We start from the raw sequence: 23072 nt of genomic DNA on the forward strand, positions 1-23072 counted from the left end.
TACGAGCTTGAAGAAGAGCCTTCCAGAAATGAAACACTTCATTACTTTGCTATCACATGTTCTATATGCAGAATCCCCCCATGCATTTGCAGGGGGGACATCAAGAAAATTTAAAGGGACCACATTAAAGTGATTATGGTGGCTGGAGTATCCCTTTAGATTAATAGTTCTCATGGATCAGATGGTCTCTGTCCTTAGGTAGTTTGGGATTTTTGTTCAATAATGGTTATTTCATTTTCAGTGATTATTTTCCTATCTGGAGAAATCCCAGAAGTAAAGCGAATATGAGGACACTGTTTGGGGAAAATAATTTAAACCTGGAAAGCAGACCTATAAACCTAACTTTAATGACAATTATAAGTGTAATAAATCTTGTCATTAGTTACATATTTAGCTGAAAAAAGACGTGTAGTTTTCGTAACTATAAAGGCAAGCCAACGTGTAAAGTAAGTAAGTGGATAGTCAACAGTTTGTACAATACAACATTTCAAACAATGTCTTACATTATATTTTGTAATGTCGCTTACAGAATCAAGAACACTGATGTGCTATGATGTGTAGAGGATGCAACACTTGCTCTCTGTTCCCACAGAGTTCCAAAAATATACAATACCCATAATGTCTTCATGGCCAGCTACTGACAACTTACATTTCAAAATCTGACAAACTTGGGTCTTCGGACGTTTGACTCAAGTCTCCGGGGACCTGAAACAGCAAGAACAAAATCAATTTCATTATACTTCATAAAACCAATGAGATTTCAAGAGGTCACATGTAGGACACATGGATCTTATAAAACAAAGACGTCTGTTCTCCCTCTCTGTTTTAGAGAGCATTATGATATAATTTTTATAAGCGAAACTTTTCTGCTTATTTAGAAAGAAAACGTTTCATAGGTTAACTAAGGTTTAAGAAAAAAAACCTTAAGGCTCTAAATATAAAAAAGAACCCTACAAAGGATTGAGGAAAATAAGATTATATACAAACAAGGGGGTTAAACATCTTGAGTATATCTTTTGCAAATTGCTATGAGTCCTTGCTGTCCTGGTTTACTCCTATCGGGGGCTTCTCCCTTGGTGGTGGTATTCTGGGCAGAAGAACTTTTTCAGTAAGTGCCTCTGGTCTGGGCAGATGCAACCCCTCAGTCAGGAGAAAGCCTTTTGCTGACAGGGGGGAGTCCAGGTTGTCAAAAGGCAACAGAGAGATGTCCCTGCCACTGCAAGAAAGTCGGGACGCACCGGCACACCCTAATGGGCCTTAAAGTACTGTTTTTAGAAAGTACCGGTGTGTCTATAAGGTACAGATGGGGTTAATAAGTGACATGAGCTTTATAAGTTAGTGTAATTGTAACTGATGTGTGGCTGACTGATAACCTACCAGGGAGGAACCAAAACCAGTACCGCTGGGATGTATGCCATAGGCAGCAGCCCATTGTAAAAAAAGATAACAGAACAAAGATAGTGGACCAAGCACAACATTTCCATATAACAGTATTACCCTACAATGTCTTAAGTGGAATTTGATTACATCATCTGGATCACCGCTTCCATGCTATTACTTGATGGTGGTCCTACAAATACATAAATTATATCTAAACCTTTGCACGGTATATTGCTGTGTATCGCAAACGCTTTCTGTGTGCGCCTGTGAGCGGTATTTACCCTGTGATAGCTGCTTTCCTAAGCTCCCTCCAGTGTCCCTTTGTATATACTGTCATCTCATCATGAAACATTTATCTGTGCCATAGATCAGAATAAAAATATAAAAACCTTAACAGTTCTCTATATGCGGCAATATGAAAAATGGCATTTTAGACTTTGCAGCTGAGATATATGCATAGCCAAGATTATGCAAGGCAAACATACACACCAGCTACATTCTTAGAGGCTATTCGTCAATCTTATGTCTACAGTATATGATGAATAATAAAATTTATTTCCACAATATTCTCAGCACAAAGTATGTGTAAATGTTTTGAGGTCAGCTAAGCACACAGTGCTTGATTATTCGTGTAGCGCAATACTTTAGGACAGTTCATGTAGGCAAACACTAGTACCATATTTTGCTAGGTTTAGGGAAAATGCATCAGATTAATGTAGAATATATAGAGAGGGAGCTGGCAAGTCATAAATAGTCATGAAATTTTGCAGCTATTCACACCAGAGCTTTTTTTTTTGCCCTGTGTTCTTCCAAGCAAAGTCACAAAAAGAAGGGCAGATAAGGCACCACCAGGATAAAGATGTCAGTTCATTTAAATGAACCTTTCCGTATTATACCAATTTGACTAGCACGGGGAAATAAGAACAAGAATTGCAAAAAGCAAAAAAAAAACAAAAAACAACCTAATGCATCTGCACTTACTTAGATACTATTTTTGCTTTGAATCCAATAAAAATTCTTATGGCTACTTTATGTACACATGTATTACTATAAGAGACCATAATAAAGATTGTGGGTGAATAACTGATCCTGAGCCGGACTGAAATTCTTTAAATGCATTGCCTTTGTTGTTACTGCCGGACCCAAGAGCCCTTTTTCTCTAAAACTGTGTAATCTAGCCAAGGGAGCACCAAGAAAGCACCTGAAACTAGGTACTGGGATTTGCCATCACCGCTCTTCAGCTCTGACATTGAAAGGTATGCAGGGGAATAGGGCACACTTTCCAGTTTCTCAGTTTATTTTGGTGAGACGCCCAATGATGGCTGAAGATGGCCTCATGATACCTTTGTCCAGGTACAGAATACTGCAGCTATGACCTTTCTGTCCATAAATATATGGACATTGAGGAGGACAGCCAGCAGACACTGTCTGTATGATCAAAATCAGGACGGCTGCTAACTATGGAAATGTTACAAATGGTTGGAGGTGAGAAGGGTCTCAGATTAAAAAAAAAACAACAAACAACTAAAAAAACATGGCGAGCCTCCTGCAACCTAGCTACCCCACCGCAAGAACCATATCAGACTCGATTAAGAGGGATAGGATATCTATTTGTGAAATTCTGTTCTGTAGGTTGATATACAACTGTTACAGGAGAGAAAAAACCCACCATTTTTCAGCCCCCTTCAAGAGTGAATAGCCAAAGCATGGTAAAATACAAAAGTACTCTGTTTATCTCACAGACACTGTAAAAACTTTGCAATCTAGTCATGAGGATGATGGATTATGCTCTTAGTAAAGAAGTAAGCAAGCAATAACCGTGTTCTGCTAGTAAATCGATGTGAGAAAAAACTGAACAATTTTCACATGCGGCCTATCACCTCTGATTTATTTGTAATCTGTGGAGGGAACATTCAACTTTAATGACTCAAATTGCTGCATATTTATATGCTACATTATAGATCAGTAACAAAAAATAGACTGCTAAACTGCTGGTTTAGACGAGGAGAGCAAAGGAGTGAATTGTAACAAAATAGCATTTGAATTTCACATTAAGGAATGATACACTGATGTAGTAATGTCATCTTTTAAAGGGTGAATGTGTGTGCATGTATGTATGTATGTACACATATACACACACATACATATATATATATTTTTATCCAAGCTGTTTTGAAGACTACAACAAAACGGGCAAGGTTGACGAGCATAGATGCAAAGGCCGGCCAAGGAATCTTAGTGCAGCAGATGAAACACATCATGCTTACTTCCCTTTAAAACGTGAATAGTTTCTTTTTATCATTCAAAAAAATAAAAAGTGAACAGAAGAAAAACATAACTACATTTCGATGTAAAAATTTAATATACTTACTGGTCCTCTTAGGTCAATAAGTTCTTGTCTCATTTGTGCCACAAGTACTTCTTTGGCGATCAGTGTGCGGTGCAGCCGCTCATTAAATTCTATCAGCTCTCCATGCATTTCAGCAACCTAAAAGTTTGCACATAAAATAACAATCTGGTTATAACGCTCTGCACGCAGCTGGATTCGTTTCTTTGGAATAAAAATAACTTGTAATGAAGAAACAAAAAAAGCTAATATGTATAAAAAAACCACATAAATGAGCACTTTTCAAAACGGGAAGCAAGTTTACTGGTCCACTTGTGAGGCATCCTACAATCACTCCATAATGAGCGGATGGATTTCTAGATCCGCAGAAGACATCGCCATTTGTTAATGCACGTTGTGTTTGCATAAGAATACAGTGACCCAAGACATGATATGAGACAGAAGCACAGACCTTCTAGCTATGCAGATTATGCAAATGAGCTTCCTCAATGCCGTGTCTGTGATTAAGATTTTTGAGTGTAAAAAGTGTAAATCAAATTTAGTTCTCAAGATGCATGTATGAAAAGTGTGCCATCGCTTACAGAACGGTATCTGTTTGGGACTCTTGCTCCTCTTTCATATGCTGGGTACGAGTGTATCACAGTGCTTTGCAGCCTTAACAGTCACAAATAATGTATGTGTAAACAGCAGGGAGTATGTGTGTGCATTACGCTGTTATTAAAATGCAAGACCCAGAAATGTTTCATCTAGTCTATTGCGGAAAACCAGTATGTGCTAAATGTGTTTTTTACAGATTTTTTTTAAATACGCACCCTGATCAACAATGGGAACTAGTATTCCAAGCTTTAAAAATATGTGTGTTTATATCAAAGAAAATTACACCGTTGAATCTCAGCTAAAAGTAGTTTTAATGAATTTGTCCTCAGTGGCTGCTGTTTTGAAGAAAATCAATTTCTTATTACCCGGCTCATACTTCTCCTTGAATGATTCTTCATTCCCTTGATCTTCCTCATCTTTTTCTAGACCTTGGAGTAATTCCATTACTCATTGATAGCTTCCTTCCCTTCCACTATTCTATTTATCATTGTAACGGCTAGAAGTTTAAAACATCCTAATTTAATTTGTCATTGCATTCTCCTATAATTACAGAATGTGTTATATTACACATTTAACTAAAATGAGACATACTTGCTGGATCACTGATTTATTTTTGTTTATTCTTATCTTAGAGTGTTTATATAATTGATTTATTACCAATGTAATCATTGAGGGATAGTTTGTTTGTAGCTTTAAATTAGTTATAAAGCCAGTTGTCTCCTTCGTGTTATACCTATAAATTCTTCCTGAGGGTTACAACTTAAGGTCACTTACCAGCTACATCCCTATGCTTGCAAACAACGCTCTCCACTAGGACATCCGCGTACCATAATATAATGTCTCTAACGCAAGCTAATGATGATGTAAAGTACAACCCGAAATGTACTTTACATCATGTTTGTTTCAAATATCTTAAATGAAAACCCTCAGTTGGTGCTTATATGGTCCTGGTGCTTTTTGGATAGTAACTTGATATTATTCTAGCAGATCTTCAGTTTTGTTGACTTTTTTGGTCTGTTTTCTTGGATTTGGTTTATGTTGCCAGTGACCCTGATCTTAAACTCTCCTTTCAGAGATCAATCTTGCATCTTGATGCTTCGGATTTATATTTGTAGCAGTTACTTACATATGGGAGACTCGCCTTCTTAAAAATGACACAATGTTTATTATGTTGATAACTGAATCCATTAAGCAGATGGTGTCCAGTCAGCAACTTTGAGGATCTTTGTTCATCCAGACTTTAACTCAGGGCTGACACATAAAATCATTCTGGGTTTCCTAGACGTGTGTCATGGGTTAGAGTCTATTTATTAAAAAGGTAGTATTTGTTTTCACACTACTTTCACCAAGCTAAGGTAGAATATAGAATTAATATCACTGCCCATTTACATTCCATGGCTAGGTTTTATATCATTCACTTAAAAATAAATAAATAAATCCTGCAATTCATGATTACTATGATTACTATACCTGGGACCTCCCTGGGTTTGACCCAAAGGCGCCAAGTGAAGCCTCACTTTGCCAGGTCTCTGGGTCAGTTTCTTCTTTCTCCAGAGAGGGGAGTGGCCACGCCCACTTCCCTCTCTGATTCTGCCTACTCCCCACCCACTTACATCCAGCTCCCTACCCACTAAAACCTGTCAGGGGCTAGCCCTGCTCCTTCAAATAGCCATTCCCTCAGGAGAGGGGGAGCTTTGGATAGCTGGGAAGTTTCAAAGTATGAGAACATTGATATATTTTTTTTTAAACTTGAATTGAATATATTAAATGAACAGTCGATACATCAACAAATGACAAAAACCTAAATAGCAAAATAGTGACCTTTTGTTTGATTTAATTAAAATGTGATGACTTATTGAATTTGGATCAAATCTGAACTTTTTATTGGCTACCAGTACTTCTAGGCAGCAAGCCCAATACCTCTAATGAGATATTAATATTGGTCAACAATAGACACAAAACATGTTAATTCAAAAAGTGAACATACAGTGCTGATGTCATCACTATTTACTTTTTTAGAATAAAGCTGTGACACATTAAAAGCCATATGGAATAGAAATAATACAGATCTCCCACTAATCAAGTACACAGTTATAGATATTCTTTTTCTGGTGCTGAACCAATCTCCAAGTAAACGCATTAACATTTTTGTATCACTGTGTTTTGTGCAAAATTCTGGTTCACTTAAATTATACTTTTGACTTAAATAAGTCAGAGTTCAAAATGTAAAAAGAATATGGGGAGAAGTCATCAGTGATAATATTTTGATATAGAAGACAATGGCCATCTTACATGTTTTTTGTTAGAAAAAAGTAGACTATTAGATTCCACAAAATGCAATATATATTTAAAAAACACCATGATTTTCTTCACTGCTCACAGTTCTTGAAATACTGCTTCTGAATCGGGTTTAAGTTGCACATTTACACTATTAGGGAAACCTTTTAATTTCGGAAAGTGCAAAAAAATCAATACATTATATATACATGTATGTATGTATGTATGTATATATATATATATATATACACATATTTGTGGCAGGGCATGGGACTTTTTTTTTCATCTGTAGGTTTTTGTGGGTTGAGCAGAGGCGGTGGCAACTGTGTCTTTAAAGCAGGTAAAATGGGCAGACTGGATGGGCCGAACGGTTCTTATTTGCTGTAAAATTCTGTTTGGTTTTTTTCGACTAAGCACAGACAGATTTTTTTTTCTAGGGAAAAATTAAGAAACTAACAAACCGAATGTCTTTCCAACAGGAGTTGCATTTGACTAGAAAAATAGACCGTAAGGCAAGAAACAACTTGGTCTCCAAAGGCCTCCTTTGCTTGGTAGCTGGCAGGTACTGATTTTAACAGTTTCAACATTTTTGTACTACAAATATTAACATTAACAACTAGTGATGGAAAATGTGTATGGTGCCCCAAAGGTCTCATCTCTTAAGGGATTTCATTTATTGTGAATTCTTAAAAAATATGTATTTAATTCTATATGTCTATGCCTTTTGCTTGGTTTTCAAAGCTATGACAGATACATTTAAAAGTGAGGTTTGATGTTTTTCCTTCTAGCTATCTCATGGGTTATTTCCCATGATATTACTTTTTCCACAATCCTAATAACAGGTCTCATTTTACAGTCTGCTGTTCACTGGGCAGAGCTTGAGTACAATACACCAACATATATATATTATCTTGTATCTCATTATCTCATGATCTTGACTATGGAGGGAGAAGGTTGGAGGTTCTCCATGGCTTCTCTCCAATATCTAAAGACTCTAGGGTCCCTTTCGTTCAGTTTTGTCCTTAGAAGGAAGCACCCACCCTGGTTTCCAGTGCCCCGACTCACACAGCAAGCTCCGAAAACAAATTACTTACCTTCATTATTTACTCTCGAACACCAAAAGACGCAAAATGAGCTGGAAGTGCTGTGCTTTCATGCAGAGAGAAAGTTAATACACTAAATATCCAAAAATGGCAGCAAGCAGACATGTGCATAAAATATTTTATATTATATATAAAATAATTGAACATTATAAAGCCAAATTAAATAGGTCAATCAATGATAATTTTTCATTCTTTGACATTCCAGTTTCAAATGGTTCCCCTTGTCTACGCTTCTTGTTTTAACAATTAAGACATTGAAGTACGTAATATTATTGTCACAAGACAAAACTGAGTTGATATTATATATTGCATCTTATTATACCAAAAAACTTAGTACACATTTACAATTTGTATTTATAAATATAATATGCAAGATTATTTAAAAAAAATTAAGTAAATCATTAGGTGGCTTTTAAAAAAAAAATTTACTTTTTTGGTATCAAAGTATTACATAGTGGAACAGAATCTACTAGCGTTCTATAAATGTAAAAAGTTATTTAGGGAATAAATTGCATTGTCACTCACTTTATGGCTGCTGTGACAGCAAGTGTTGGTTTATTACTTTTAGAGATTGGGTTGGGAACATTTTGAAGCATCTATAAAAATATGCAGGACATGTTCAAAAATATCTTGTTACATGGATGATAAAATGTTATATGTGCTATGGTTATGAAGAGAGGAAATAAAATAAAGCTTATGTTCCTTGCCACAAGGAATGGTGATTAGGACATGGTTTCCCTTTCACAAGCCAACCTTTACCAGGTGGCCTGAGCACTAACACAGCCACTTATTTAAGCATGATTGGCCCAGGTGGAAAAAGTTATAATATGACGAGGGTCATTCAGGTAGTAATACAAGTAATTACATAGTTTCTCTTAGCTTGCCACTGGACTGAAACCATCATTCTCCCATCATTTTATGGGAAGATATTGTGTATGTGACTGTAGATGTGTGTGCCCAGAGGCGCTGCCCTTTTGTGGAAGTGCTCTGATGTGCCAACTGTGCGACTTTGCCCGGCAGTATAATAAGATATTAAATACTTCAGTCAACAATAGGATACAGGAATTATTTTTAAGGAGACCAGAGAAGCCTGATAAAACTGCTCCTATTTATTTAAGTGGCCCAAATACTGGACCACTTAGGGGGCTTCCCACTGCAGCTCTTCCAAAGTACTAGAGTACTTACAAATAGGCATTGTTTGTCGGTGAGGCTGTATGGGACACTAAAATGTCCCTTTAGAATTTTACTGGTTACGGTTCCACTTTTTCCAAACTGTACTGAGCAGAAAGTAATCAGTATCTTCACCAAATTCCAAACCATTGCAAAAATATGGGCCATCTATAAAACCTTATTCCAATATATGCAGGAGTGGTGGATGGGCTTTATGAAGATCCCTTATTTACCAGAAGCACTGTAAGGAAATGGTTTTGCGTCTCAATGGTACATTCAGAAAGTGGAACAGGAGTTACTGGCCTTTTTTTTTTTTTTTTTTTTTTTAAAGTTTGGCCTGATCTTGACCTATTGGGTATATCCTATCTGAAATTACGGTGTAAAATTCTATATGTGGCATTTTATCATGGTGACAAAGCATCATTTTATTTACAACGTACTATACCCCAGGCACTTTTCACTGTGAAAAAGAACATCAGGTCTACAGAAGCAGACTTTATTAATGTTCTAAGATACAAATCTTTATGTTTAGAAACCATTATATGATGAAGAATACTGCTTGTCCAAACTTGCTATTGATTCAGAAGTTTGGGTAGAGATTATTAAAGAAAAGGCCAAGATACAACAAATAATGTTATGTTGTTCACATTAAAAAGACAGAAAGAAGTCTAATCGCATATATTTCTTTTCTTTGTAGCTTGTATTTTTGTAACTTGCATTAGATGGTTGATCTGTTTCATAAGGTGTATTAATATTATTTAGATTATATTTTGTGTGTGTATATATATATATATATATATATATATATACCCATACCATTCTTCCTGAAGATTTGGATTTGATTGCTATTGATTCTATTTCATGAAAGCTTTAGGTCAGACCCCTTCTGATGCGATTGGATGATGTTACAACTACATCAATTTCTACTTAATGTTAATAACCCCCTTATAACTTTATCCTGGAATTGACAATTTACTATTGTAAGTCACCTTTCCTGTCCTGACATTTTGCCTTGGAACTGCTGTTCTTACTATGTACTTAATAATAATCTTGATTTGGTAAGATTGTTTGGGGCAGTAGACTGTCCCTTTAATAAACCTCGAATGAGTAGTTGAAAATTGTTTTGAACTTCAAAGGGAATTAACGACAAACACATTTCTTTTAGGGATTAGCGAAGCAAACGAGGCAGTGCTGCATGTATGCTCATCTTGACGCTGGGTTCAGCAATTAACCTGGTGGCACACTATATATGCCACTTAGACTCTAGCATGCTTGAAAAATTAGGCAGACGGAAAGGAGAGAGTATAAGGTACAAACTCTGTGTTTCTCATATGCATGGCTATAGGAAAAGACAGCGGCTTAAATAATAACAGTATTCTCATGGATACCTAATAACTAAACCGTTTATTCCCACTAGACTGAGACTGTGCTGTAGATGTAGGATGTTCAAGCTATTGACTGGTTCAAGAAGATGGGCAAGGCATCTAACCATCGTCCAGCACAGAATCCTAATGCACGTTCAGAAGGGTACCGTGAGGACCCCACTGCCAGAGGGCGAGTTTGAAGCGCCAACATCAATGTGATTCCTCTGCAAGATTTCTAGAAAGTGCCCTCGCTGATTGAACTATGTTTTTATACAGGGCCAGTTCAGAGAAACATCCCAGGTATTGCCCTTTATAATGCACAGTGAATTCACATTCTGCTGTAAACTCCTGCTTTAAGGTATAAACCAGTCAGTCTTATTTTGCAAGTAATAGTATTTAAAACCCGTACTCTTGCTGAGTTAACTATGCATTGTGAAGCGCCAACCATAGTGAATTTCTTCTGCAAGAAAGGCTGAGATGGTCATGATGCATAATTAAAAGGCTGAGATTAGATCACAGATTTAACTATGAATAATGCAGGTCCAACAAGGGCCATGGTTGCAACTTCATAAAGCACAGATAAGAAGGTAAAAATAGAGTTTTCATCTTATTTCAGCTTACCCCAAAATACCAGTTTACTAAACCATTTTGTTGTGGCATTTTGTTCTATTGTTCTATCTATATTATCTTTACATTATCCTATAATGAATTTCTATTGCAATACCAATGCAATACCATGTAAATGTGAAGCTAAGCTGGGTATTAATCAAGAGCCAAACCGTAGCTATACCTTTTTCCTTTCCATTAACAAACTCATCAGTTATTATGCCTTCAATAAAATCAGTTGTGTGATAACTTGGCAGATCATTTAAAGTTCGTATAACTTTGTTTGCCTGCTTATATATTCGTAGAGGTAACACACTCTTCTAAAGTCAACAGAAAATTAATTTGGTTACGGGATTCACCATGAACTAGGTCACTGCAGAAATTTCATTACGTTACTATAAGACGACTCAGCCTGTTCTCTGGGGTGAAATAAAGCAGAAAAAGGAACATATTAGTTTTGGGATCGCAGCCAAATTTGCATGGAATGTAAAGTGTAGATCGAAGGAGACCCTGATTCCAATTTCTATTACAGCAACTCTTGTGGCTTCTCCAGGTTATTTATTATTTTCTAAAACAGACAAAATGCAGAAGGTTTTGAATTGGTGGAGAGAAAAATGCTAATTGACCTTCTTGGTTTAGTGTACACCTATCAACTCATACTAAACCTAATGGTGCAACAAAGAACTCCTTACTGTTGTTATTTGTTGTTACTTGTTAAGTATTATTTATTTAATTACTTTTATAGTACCATCATATTCCACAGAGCTGTACGATGAAAAAAACAGGACATAACAAGCCGTGCATTAAAAACAATTTGGACATAAACAAAAGGGGAGGAGAGCCCTGCTCAAATAAGCTTACAATCCCATGTGTGAACAGCGGTACCGTATTTTCCGGCGTATAAGACGACTTTTTAACCCGTGAAAATCTAATCAAAGGTCGGGGGTCGTCTTATACGCCGGGTATCCTTACCGAGCCGGACCGGAATCTCTAGGGGAGGGGCGAGCGGAGAAGCCGCCTCCCCAGGGCCGGTCTTCAGGGCCGCGCTGAGGTAGCTGCAAGATCGTGATCTCCCCAACTAGCCCTGATCAGCGGGCGCCCGATGAGCAGGGCTGGTTGGGGAGATCACGACCTCCCTCTAACTAGCCCAGCATTAGGGAGTGCCAGACCTCGGCTTCCGTGCTCCCTAATCACTACGCGCCGGCTATTGATGCCGAGCACAGGGATGACGTCATGTCCCGGCGAGCAGTAGGGAGCAGTAAAGCAGAGGTCTGAAATGACAGACCTCACGCTCCCACAACTGGATGGAAGATAGAAGATGAGAAAGGTAAGAGATGGGGAGAAAGGGGCAGTGTATGTGTCCATATGTTGGTGTGAGATGGTCAGTGTATGTGTATGGTCAGGTGTGTGTAAGAGCAGTGTAAGGTATTTGTGTGTTTGTAAGCTGGTGTGTGTGTGTGTGTATATATATATATATATATATATAGATGTGTGTGTAAAGGCAGGGGTGTGTGGTGAGGGCAGTGTATAAATGTGTATGTATGAACAGGCGTATGTTAGTATGTGTAGATTATTTTTTTTATATTTTTTATTGGGTACACATGTTCAATTGCTTAACACAAACAGCTAATCAGCCAATCACATGGCAGCAACTCAATGCATTTCAGCATGTAGACGAGCACCAGAATGGAGAAGAAAGGGGATTTAAGTGACTTTGAATGTGGCATGGTTGTTGGTGCCAGGTGTGCTGTTCTGAGTATTTCAGAAACTGCTGATCTACTTGGATTTTCACGCACAACCATCTCTAAGGTTTACAGAGAATGGTCCAAAAAAGAGAAAATATCCAGTGAGCAGCAGTTGTGTGGAAGAAAATTACTTGTTGATGTCAGAGGTCCGAGGAGAATTGGCAGACTGGTTCGAGATGACAGAAAGGCAACAGTAACTGAAATAAGCACTCGTTACAACCAAGGTATGCAGAATACCATCTCTGAACGCACAACTCGTCGAACCTGGAAGCAGATGGGCTGCAGCAGCAGAAGACCAAACCGGGTGACACTCCTGTCAGCTAAGAACAGGAAACTGTGGCTACAATTCGCACAGGTTCACAAAAATTGGACAATGGAAGAGCGGAAGAACGTAGCCGGGTCTGATGAGTCTCGATTCCAGCTGCGACATTCAGATGGCAGGGTCAGACTTTGGCGTAAACAACAACATGAAAGCACGGATCCATCCTGCCTTGTATCAACGGTTCAGGCTGGTGGTGTGAGGGACATTTTCACACTTTGGGCCCCTTAGTACCAATTGAGCATCGTTTAAACACAATTGCCTACCTATGTATTGTTGCTGGCCATGTCCATCCGTTTATGACCACAGTGTACTCATCCTCTGATGGCTACTTCCAGCAGGATAATGCAGCATGTCACAAAGCTCACATCATTTCAAACTGGTTTCCTGAACATGATAATGAGGCCACTGAACTCCAATGGCCTCCACAGTCACCAGATCTCAATCCAATAGAGCACCTTTGGGATGTGGTGGAACGGGAGATTCGCATCACGGATGTGCAGCCGACAAATCTGCAGCAACTTGTGATGCCATCATGTCCACATGGACCAACATCTCTGAGGAATGTTTCCAGCACCCTGTAGAAAGTGTGCCACGAAGAATGAAGTTGCCAGTGAGAGTGTGTGTATATATATCAGTACATAATACACGCAGTTGAGATATACGTGTGTGTGTGTGTGTGTGTGTGTGTGTGTGTGTATATATATATACACAAAACGAAAACAAAACTCTAAACATGAAATTAGAACAGTATGGTAATATTCTCAAGTTCCAGAAAATATGTATACCTGAATCCTACCTGAGTAATTAAAAGAAAAAACACTAAAGCTGAAACCAAGGCATTAAAAGTTTGGTTAATCCCACCAAAAGGAGGAAAATAATAATTACTAGTAATTTCACAGGAAATTGAAAGTTGCACATTTAAGGTCATCCTTCTAGGAGCTGCAAGGAATGCGAGAGCGTCTTACACTTTATGTTTTGAAATTAATGCCACAATTTATTTGCTTTTTAAGTATTTGTCATAAGGTTTTTTTATTTAGTAAAGATTGCTACTGTCATCATAAACCAAAGATACTAGAATCCTTTTATACTGTATGGATACATGTTGCTATAGCTATTCTAAGACTTGTATTTATCCTTTTTTTGTTACTATACTTAAATATTTACAACTGTGGCTACCTCACGTTAAGTTTAACCTCAAAAGGGCAATGAATCACTTTGGCAAACAAGGTTAATCCAGTCAAAATACTTATTTTTGTATTTTCTTATATGGAACACAAAACACATCCACTTCCATATAAATTTTACACAGGACTATTTTATCAGAGCTGCAATGAACCAAGCAGGTAGAAATCATTTGATTTAATAGCACCACCTGCTGGACAGGACCAATAAATAATACAATATACTAATTAAATGGATTATTGCCAAATGAAACAAAGTTTCAAAAGAAAAATCTACTTGTATTTCTCCTAAATATATTCCTGTAGATAAATATAAATGTATTGAATGTTGTTTAAGCTAACAAACTTTGCAAAGAAAATTGTGAATCTATATGGTTTCAAATATATAAAACATGTAAATGTAGGAATATAATGTTGACATACACAGTATACAGTACGTGTACTGCCAATGCTTGACATTTAAACCAAACATATAGAAGAACCCTGTCCTTAAAACACAAGATATAGTCAGGCATATATCCAGGCTGCATTGGTTTATCGTTAATAGAAAAACAAAATAAATCTTGGCACAAATTTGGTTTTCAAAAAATCCTCTTGGCTAAACTAATTCGCTAACAGAACACTGGTAACAAGAATGTTCTTCTGAAATGTCCATAATCAGAATGACACATACAGAGAGATTTCTTCATACAATTTGCCACCTGCTAGTCAATCATGTAACCAAAATAGGGCATGGCACATGGGATTGATTCTCAAACACTTGGCACCTGATGGAACTTTTATGACATTGTGTTCTAAATACATAGACGTTAATATAGAGTTGGCGCCTTTGCAGCTAAAACAGCTTCCACTCTTGAGGTCCAATCATGTTTTTAGGGACCTTGCTTTGTGCTCTGGGGCACAGTCAAGACAGGACAAAGAGTAAATAGTTACTGTAGAATAATTTATTATGTGTAGTAAATTAAATTAACTTATATTAAAGTGAAAATTATTAAAATTCATTATTACTGAATTAGATATGGTAAAACACATACCATATCTATGCCTGCTCATGTGGACATTAAAAAATATTTTACAAGCACACACATTTTAGTTGGGTCCACTTCCTGCTGAAATTCCTTCTCTACCCTTCCTGATCACCCAGTCTAAGCCAGGAAAAGGGCTGTAAGGGCACTGGATGCTGGATCAGAGTCTCGATGCAGGGGCAGGTTCGGATTCAGAGCATGGCCGTAGACAGGCTGATAATGTATCCAGTCCATGGCTGCTCTCCACTTTAGCCCTAGTCTTCATTTTGGGCGCCATCTATATGTGTTCTGAGCACGAGCAGGATATAAACTTGGGGTGACAAGCTCAGTACAGACAGGAAACCGGAAGCCCTCTGGCAGGGTACACGGCAGATGGCAGCAGAATGGTAGGAGGCAGCAGGCAGTAGTGGATGCTGGCCAATGCACAGTACAAAGGATGACCCGAAGAATGGTCGCAGTCCAAGCAAAAGGTCAGAAACCAGAATATCACGATCAGCGGGGTACCAAAGGACAAACACAGAAGACAGATCAAATGCAGCAAATCAGTAGCGCAGTATACAAGGCCAGGAACACAATGCTCTAACACTTAGGTTAGGATAATACCTGGTTTATATTGGACCTTAATTGCTCGAACGAGGGGCAGGTTTGTCAAGAGCACACAGGAACAACATGGCCAAGGAGAGGCAGAAGGAAACAGCAACCAAAGATCCACCTGGTGTAGTAGTGGTAGGCGAGTAATCTGGAATCCACAAGGTTGCTGGTTCAAATCCCTGCGGATCCTGACATGGGCTCAAGCAATTAAACTAATGAAATGCATGCAATCATGTAACAAAGGCTGGGGAACCAGCTGTAACATGTGGGAAAGTCCAAGCAGCTCTCCTGTGTTCCTCAGAAATACAAGGGGTTTCATTTTTTAACTCCACCTCCATGGAGGTGCATGTTTACTAAGCTTAAACAATACAATAAAGAAATAGAAAAATAAGAAGGGGGAGGTTGGATTAAAGGCCAACATTGTGATCTCATAAACAAAAGTATTATATGTAATTTGGAAGTTTACTTTGGAACAGCCTCGCAAACAACATCTTTGCAGAGAAACCATTGTCCTTGACGTGGCTAGTCTTTTTTTTTTTTTTTTCTAGCCATATAATTTACTTATGATATATGTACATTTACTATAGTCGCTATATAGTTTTGCTCTCTTTTCCTTACAGCAAACTGTCAGCAGTTCGTACGAGGTACGAACTAAAAATAGCTTCTCCACAAATAAAAAGAACTGGCAAGATTAAATCATAATTAGGCAATTTCCTGCAAATTAAGGAGCCAAATTGCTTCTCAAATTATCACCAGAGTGATTTTCTAGCGTTGTTGCATTAAAAATTCATGAGGTAATCAAACATTCCATAACATAAAAGAACAATACAATGTTACAACCATTTGCATGCTTTCTTTGTTGATACCATGATTTTACAAGAGAATTAATATTTGAAGATTAAAATTACAATAATTTATATGTGTGATTTTTATTTATACTCAAATTCCAAATTAAAAAAAAATCTATTTATTCAAAATTACATACTTCAAGTACATATTGAATCAACTATTTCTAAAACTCCTGTGATCACGGTGCTTAAAACAGAATCATTTTTAGGTTGTGCGCTCTCCTTTCTGTATATTTTTTTTGGTATATTTGCAGGTTCTGACCAAACCTTAGGTTGAGCACCCCCTCCTGTCACACAGGCGTCTCATTAATGGTGTCCAGAGAAGGCTTTAACTTGCTTGAGGGTCTCTTTTGGGTTAAAATGCATTGCACTCCCACTGATTCAGCTCCTTGGTAAGCCATATCCATGAAAAAATACATAAGATTCGCCAAAGTAGGAGTACTTTGACGTAGTGGTGGGTTAAGCAATATCTGGCCATATAGTGTGATGAAATCCCCAATATTTATGACTTAGGTGTTTTTTGAATTGTATTGGCTGGGTATGTGCTGAATTCTTGCTTTGTTTTGTGTACTTACTGGTCAATGCTATTCTAGCAGCAACCCGGGAATCTGTATATGCCATTTATGCTTTTAAGGTAAGTAACTTTAGGCAGTATTCCTCGTATCTCAAACCGCACACAGCACCTAAAATTAAGAAGGGACGCAGTACTCAAAGTTTCTAATTATCACATAACTTTATTTATATAAAATATATGTATAATAGTGATGAGTGGCATCCAGTGCTCTGTCCATGGAAGGGTTAAACATGCTGTGTGACGCATCCTCTGCTGCCAGCTATTACTGTGATGTCACAATAGAAGCTGCATGTTCATATATATTACGCTGGTTCAGAGTTAACCTTTTAGTGTCCAGATGGAAGGGTTGTTCTTCAAGTCATGGTTCCCTAGAGGTTTCCTCCTGAAAAAGGGGGTTTTTCCTCTCCTGCATGAAGAATGATTCTTAGCAAGTCCAGAGGTAGCTCCTTCTCTGCCCCTAACCATACAATAAAGCTTCGATTGTTCCCATAATCATTGTTGTCTATGAGTAATTCTGGTATTCGAACACTGTTGTCGCTCACGGCACTCGCCTTACTAAATGGCAGGCATTCTCATTATCATGTGGTACGAAGTGGTTAAACAAACAAAGGAAACAGATAACCACATATCTTTTTGTAATATAAAACAGATTCCATGCTGCCTAGGTTTGCTATCCTATTACCTACACATTATTTGATTACTTAGTGTTTATTCTAGATTCTTATTCTAATGCTTGACATTTTCACTTGTCCAATAACCTTGTCCGAAACAAATAATTGTCCCAGATGAGTATGTAGCTATTTCACGCCTCATCAATTAACATAAGTGATATATTTAAAGCAGATGTAGACCAATATTTTGGGATACTAACCAATGAAAACAAACATACCTCGAGCCAGAGTATCAATCCATTGTTAGTTGGTACAAGGGAGCATCATAACTGTTGCTTTGAATAATCAGAGAAACTCAGGAGGGAAAAAAAACACCTAAAACAAGATGTGACGGTTCCCTGTAACTATTCATGAAATATGTTGACTGTCTGTATATGGCTACATGACATAGCAAAATCAGGAGTATTACCAAATATAGGGAAGGTGGTTATCATCATACCTGTGAACACTCTGGCTTGGTCCCGGTGTCCCTAGGCAGAGCTGCCATCAGGAGGGTATGCAATGTCACACTGAAGTAACATTGCTCTCATAAGTTTTCCTTATGGGAGGATCATAATGAGGGGTGATGGGCAGGATGACAGGAGGGGCCTGGAGACCCAGGCTTTGAGTCTGTAATGGGCCCCATGATTTTTGATGGCGGCTCTGTCTCCAGATCAGTGCCTTCTTTCTTTAGGCAGGGGAGCAGTGTGTGGACATGCCCACCCCCAATTCTCCCTGCTCCCCCTCCACCAAAGGCTGCCTGAGGTTTGCCACCCCCTAATTTAAGGCCACCCCCCAGAAAGAGAGCTCTGAGAAGCTTACCCTTAAAAGCTCTGAGGTATAGTTATTGTATGTGGATAGATCATAAAATGGAGTGCCAACACTGCCTGGCCTGAAATTACCTGAACTTTGTGACCCTTTAAATTTGACATTGCCTGCATGAAGCCGTAAAACCCAATGAAAGATATTTTATTTTCTGCCATCATTTGTCCTCTGCTGTCAAACAGTAAAACAAAAAACTGTCAAATAAATGAAATCAAAATTAGTGGTTTAATCCCTGTTGGCCAAAATGCTTCAGTTATCATTATGTCATTATCAGCAGAAGACTATCCAATATTCTTCAGCAGTAAACTGCAAAAAAACAAAAAAACAACTATCTTTAATTTTAACCCCCAGCCATTTAACTGTACAAAACAGTGATATGAATTCATAGCGTTTCTACTCTAGCAGTGGCTTGGGTCAAAAAGATTTCCGAGAAAGTATTTAGAATTCATAATTTTCCCAATGCATACTGAATTATTTAGGGCTGCATATTTTAACAGCTCCTTTTTACTACGCTTGAGAAAACGAAGCATTAAAAGTAGATTTATATTTCTTTGCAGACTGTTTACTGCAAAAAAACTTTCTTAAAAATTCTGTAGCTTGCTCGAAGTTTCAATGAATATTCATTAAAAAAAAAAGAAGAGGTGAACCTTTTATAATGAGCAAAAGTAAAACAAATCCATTATGGAATAAAAATATGGGGTGTAATAAAGAGCATACTATGATTTAAAACATAATAGGTTGAAAGATTGTTAGTTAAAGTTGATATTTTTTTGAGAACAAGATCTAATGTTCCACAAGCTTTCAGAACACAGAGGTCTCTTCATCAGATGAAAGGAGAGCGGATAAAGACACCTCTGAAGTCAAAAGAGCTTATATAACTTTACATCTTTTCCTATGTTGATAGCTGTCGTTTTTGCATCACAAAAACCATAGTTTTCTGCCATGTTTGTTTAATAGGCTACATCGCGATTATCAGCACTGAAAACCGGCCGTTGTAGGTGGTTGTGCTAAACTGTCAACTGTCGCTAACCTAACGTCTCCTATGTTACTTTTAAAACATGAATTAGATACAGCTGTAGTGCTCAAGGCATATCATGTATACGTGACCCACCCAGTACACAAGTCCAATACTTCCCGCTCTCACAAGTGTAAAACACGCTGGAGTTACCTAAACTAGTCACTGTTTTGTGACAGTCTATGATTATGTCCTGTACAGGATAAAATGTGTTGTACTGTACTTCTTCTAAAAGGAATGGAATGACCTTCAGTTGAAAGGCCAACCTAAACTGAAAAATAACACTTTTCCAATAGTCAGATGCTCATATTTGAATAGATACCAATTACATATCTTAATGGTCATTTTATAAGCAGATTTTGAATACCAAATCTCTTACTAATTGCCTACATCAAATCTGAGTGTAAATGGGGATCTCTGATATGTGCGGCCATAGGAGAAGGCCATTTTTTACAGTGGATCTCCCAGCTGCTCAAGATGAAAGAGCAGACTGATGCTGTCTTGACTGGGAGTCTGTGAGTGTGCAAACTAAAACTGTTCTGCTTTCTGAATATTCCATTAGGCTACTTATAAGTAAATTATGCTTCTGTGAAAGAAAACGACATTATCTTCAGTTTCCATGTCTCTTTGCATTATTAACCAGGATGTTTCCTTGTAAGAGCAAGAAAGTATAGATTTATCCTCGGTATCCATGATGCTGTCCATAGCACGAATATGAAGTTTCTAAGGGTAACCAATTAAAATTAATTCGGCACCCTGTCTAATTTGGTCATACCGAATGAAAAATAACTTAAATAGGAAAGCTGGGCTGGCTGTAGTGTTAAACCTTAACACAGCTTGGCTCTGTGCAGTATTGGGTTAATTGTGTGAAATCTATATTTACTAATTTACAGTAGGAAAAGAAAATAATAATTTTTACATACAGTTGGGATTTGAAAAGCACAAATTAGGAGGCTCAAATCGTTGTTAAAATGGTCTTGTTAAGACTGTATCATTTTAACTAGCATTACTGCAGAATAACAAACCTCCCAAGTTTTTCGTCATTACAGGAAAGTCCAGATTTTTGGGCAGTGTCCCATGAAGCACCTGAGAGCAGAGAGGATCATGGATCGCTTGGAGAGATCCTATGATCTCCCAACAAGCTATCAATCAATGGAAGTCTTCCACTGGAGCAGCACAAAGTCATCTCACTACACCCTGTAGCTGGGTGCCAACAGTTGGAGTGGTTGGTGATCTGTCACTTTTTTCTTACCTTTACTATAATAGATTCACTTTAGCCGATTTAACCAAACCAAAAACTTATATTAAAATCTGAAAAAAAAATGTGATTTTCTGTCAACTGCTGTGAAGGAAATTAAGAGGCAGGATACTAAACTTTCCTGTACTGAATACCATGCTGCAAAAAGGGATTCCCCTTCCATTATGGAATATAGACGATAAATTGTTGTTTCAGAGGTTACTGGCCAGATTAATACTGCAGAAGGGCAAGACATGTTTTTTTTTTGTATCCATCTCTAAATCACCACACTTCCCGTCTCATATCCTCAGCATTGGTTTTGGAAAACATTTGATCTGCAAGGCCCCCAACTGATTTCAGTACGTGTTTATCACCTCCACTGTCTCATATCTAATAGAAGCTCATGCAGTTGCCAGACAACCCATGAGATAAAGCAGAGCAGGTGATAAAAAAAGAAAAAAAAAAAAGTATATTGATTTCCCACCTAATTTACTGCTTGTCACTAAACAAAAATAAATACAGTTTTTGCTCTTTTTTTAATATCCAACACGAGAGGAGGCCGAAAGTTCCAACAGGTTAGTTTCCTCTACATACTCAGTTTATATAAACTTGAGGACACCGATTCACACTTATTTTTTAAAAAATGTTTAAGAAGAACATGCATTTTCAATATTTCAAATCGGTACAGTAAGAGGCTTGGTAGAGCTGTACAAATATTTGTGAGAGCAATATATTTTAATTATACACATTATTGTAAGTTTAAGCATCATAGAACACAGTGCTTATCATAAGCAAACATTTTGTGTTTCTAGAGACAAATCAAAGGGTTATAAAAGTTTGGGATTTAAAAAGATGGATGCTTAAAGGGTATGTGCTTTGCAATTCTGCAACAATGTGATAGAGACAAAAAAAAAAAGAATTTGGGAAATTTTACCTCGATCAGCTTTCTTTCGTAAGAGTTGGCAAGTTCATCGTTGTCTACCACAGGCTTTACGTCCGGAAGTGCTTCTCCATCTGTATTTCGCAGGCTTGGAATTGCTGTTAACATATAAAATATACAACATATCTCATTAGAAAAAAATATAGTATGGTTTGTATAAGACATTTCACATAAATAAATAAGGAGGAACACCCGCCACTTAAAAAAAGCAACAAAAAACACAACTACAACCTATCTCATTAGAAAAAATATAGTATGGTTTTTATATGACCTTTCACATAAATAAATATGGAGGAACACCCGCCACTTAAAAAAAGCAACAAAAAACACAATTCACGGATCCTAGAGTTTCATGGCAGATGAGAGGCCTTCAGCCCATCAGGAGTCATATGCCTTTCTCATGTATAAATTCCATCACTGTATTAGCCTCTTCCACTTCTGCTGGGAGCCTGTTCCCCATATATGCCACCATCTCAGTAATGAGAAACTTCCTTATATTACAGGGTGCCACCTAGTCAATCAAATAATAACCAGAAAAGTAAATTAAACTAGTGCTGCAACAACTTATAGATAAAATTGATAATAATCAAAAGTGAAAATCGTTGTAAACATGAGGTCTGACTATGAGATCCAGATCCCCCGTATCATTGCAGAGGACCAGGATCCTCCTCTCTGACAGCTGGTGGACGTTTGAGAGATCCACATAGACATCCTCCGCTGCTGCCGACACTTCCGCCGGGGCATCTATGACGGAGCGCCGACGTGACATGACCTTGTCTACGCGCATCGCGCAGATGTCCACCGGCTGCCTCCACTAGACACCAGGGAGTCTGGAGAGAAGGGGCAAGTCTGGGGATGCATTGGTAAGTCTAGGGGGGTAAAGTGGCATATCTGGGGGGCATAAGGCATATCGGGGGGTGATAAGGCATGTTGTGGAGTATAAGGCATATCTGTGGGGCAGAGGGCATATCTGTGGGGCAGAGTGGCATATTTGGGGTATAAGGCATATCAGGGGGCAGAGTGGCAAGCCTGGGGTCAAATGTTCATAACTAAATACAAGAAATGCATTTTTCTCAATCATAGTTTTTATGAAATATGAAAAAAAATTTACATGTCAATGTTTACTAGTAAAACTTTTTCAGGTATTAAAACCTGGTTTGAGAAATATTGTGGTTGGGTTCTTGTACCTTAAAATATAGCTTTTATTATGTCATAGTAAAATAAGAAGGCGATTAGAGAAATGACACATATTAATGTCAACTTTACGTTTTTTAT

The 23072-nt window shown here is 37.7% G+C and overlaps 1 protein-coding gene across 1 annotated transcript in view; it reads right to left on the bottom strand.

Moving 5' to 3' along the window:
- The window catches only part of LOC149278299 (sorting nexin-29-like), a 181406-nt gene that overhangs the window by 93070 nt on the left and 65264 nt on the right, over window positions 1-23072 (bottom strand). Inside the window, exons 15-17 of the mRNA XM_089502141.1 lie at window positions 21792-21895; window positions 3752-3868; window positions 650-705 (exon numbers count right to left, since the gene is read on the bottom strand). Of these exons, the coding sequence (XP_089358267.1) occupies window positions 650-705; window positions 3752-3868; window positions 21792-21895 (277 nt within the window). The remainder of the gene's footprint in view (window positions 1-649; window positions 706-3751; window positions 3869-21791; window positions 21896-23072) is intronic.

The sequence above is a fragment of the Sceloporus occidentalis genome, unplaced genomic scaffold (genome assembly GCF_023333645.1).
Source record: "Sceloporus occidentalis isolate IW3139 unplaced genomic scaffold, rSceOcc1.0.p SCAF_195, whole genome shotgun sequence".
Classification (NCBI taxonomy): Eukaryota; Metazoa; Chordata; class Lepidosauria; order Squamata; family Phrynosomatidae; genus Sceloporus; species Sceloporus occidentalis.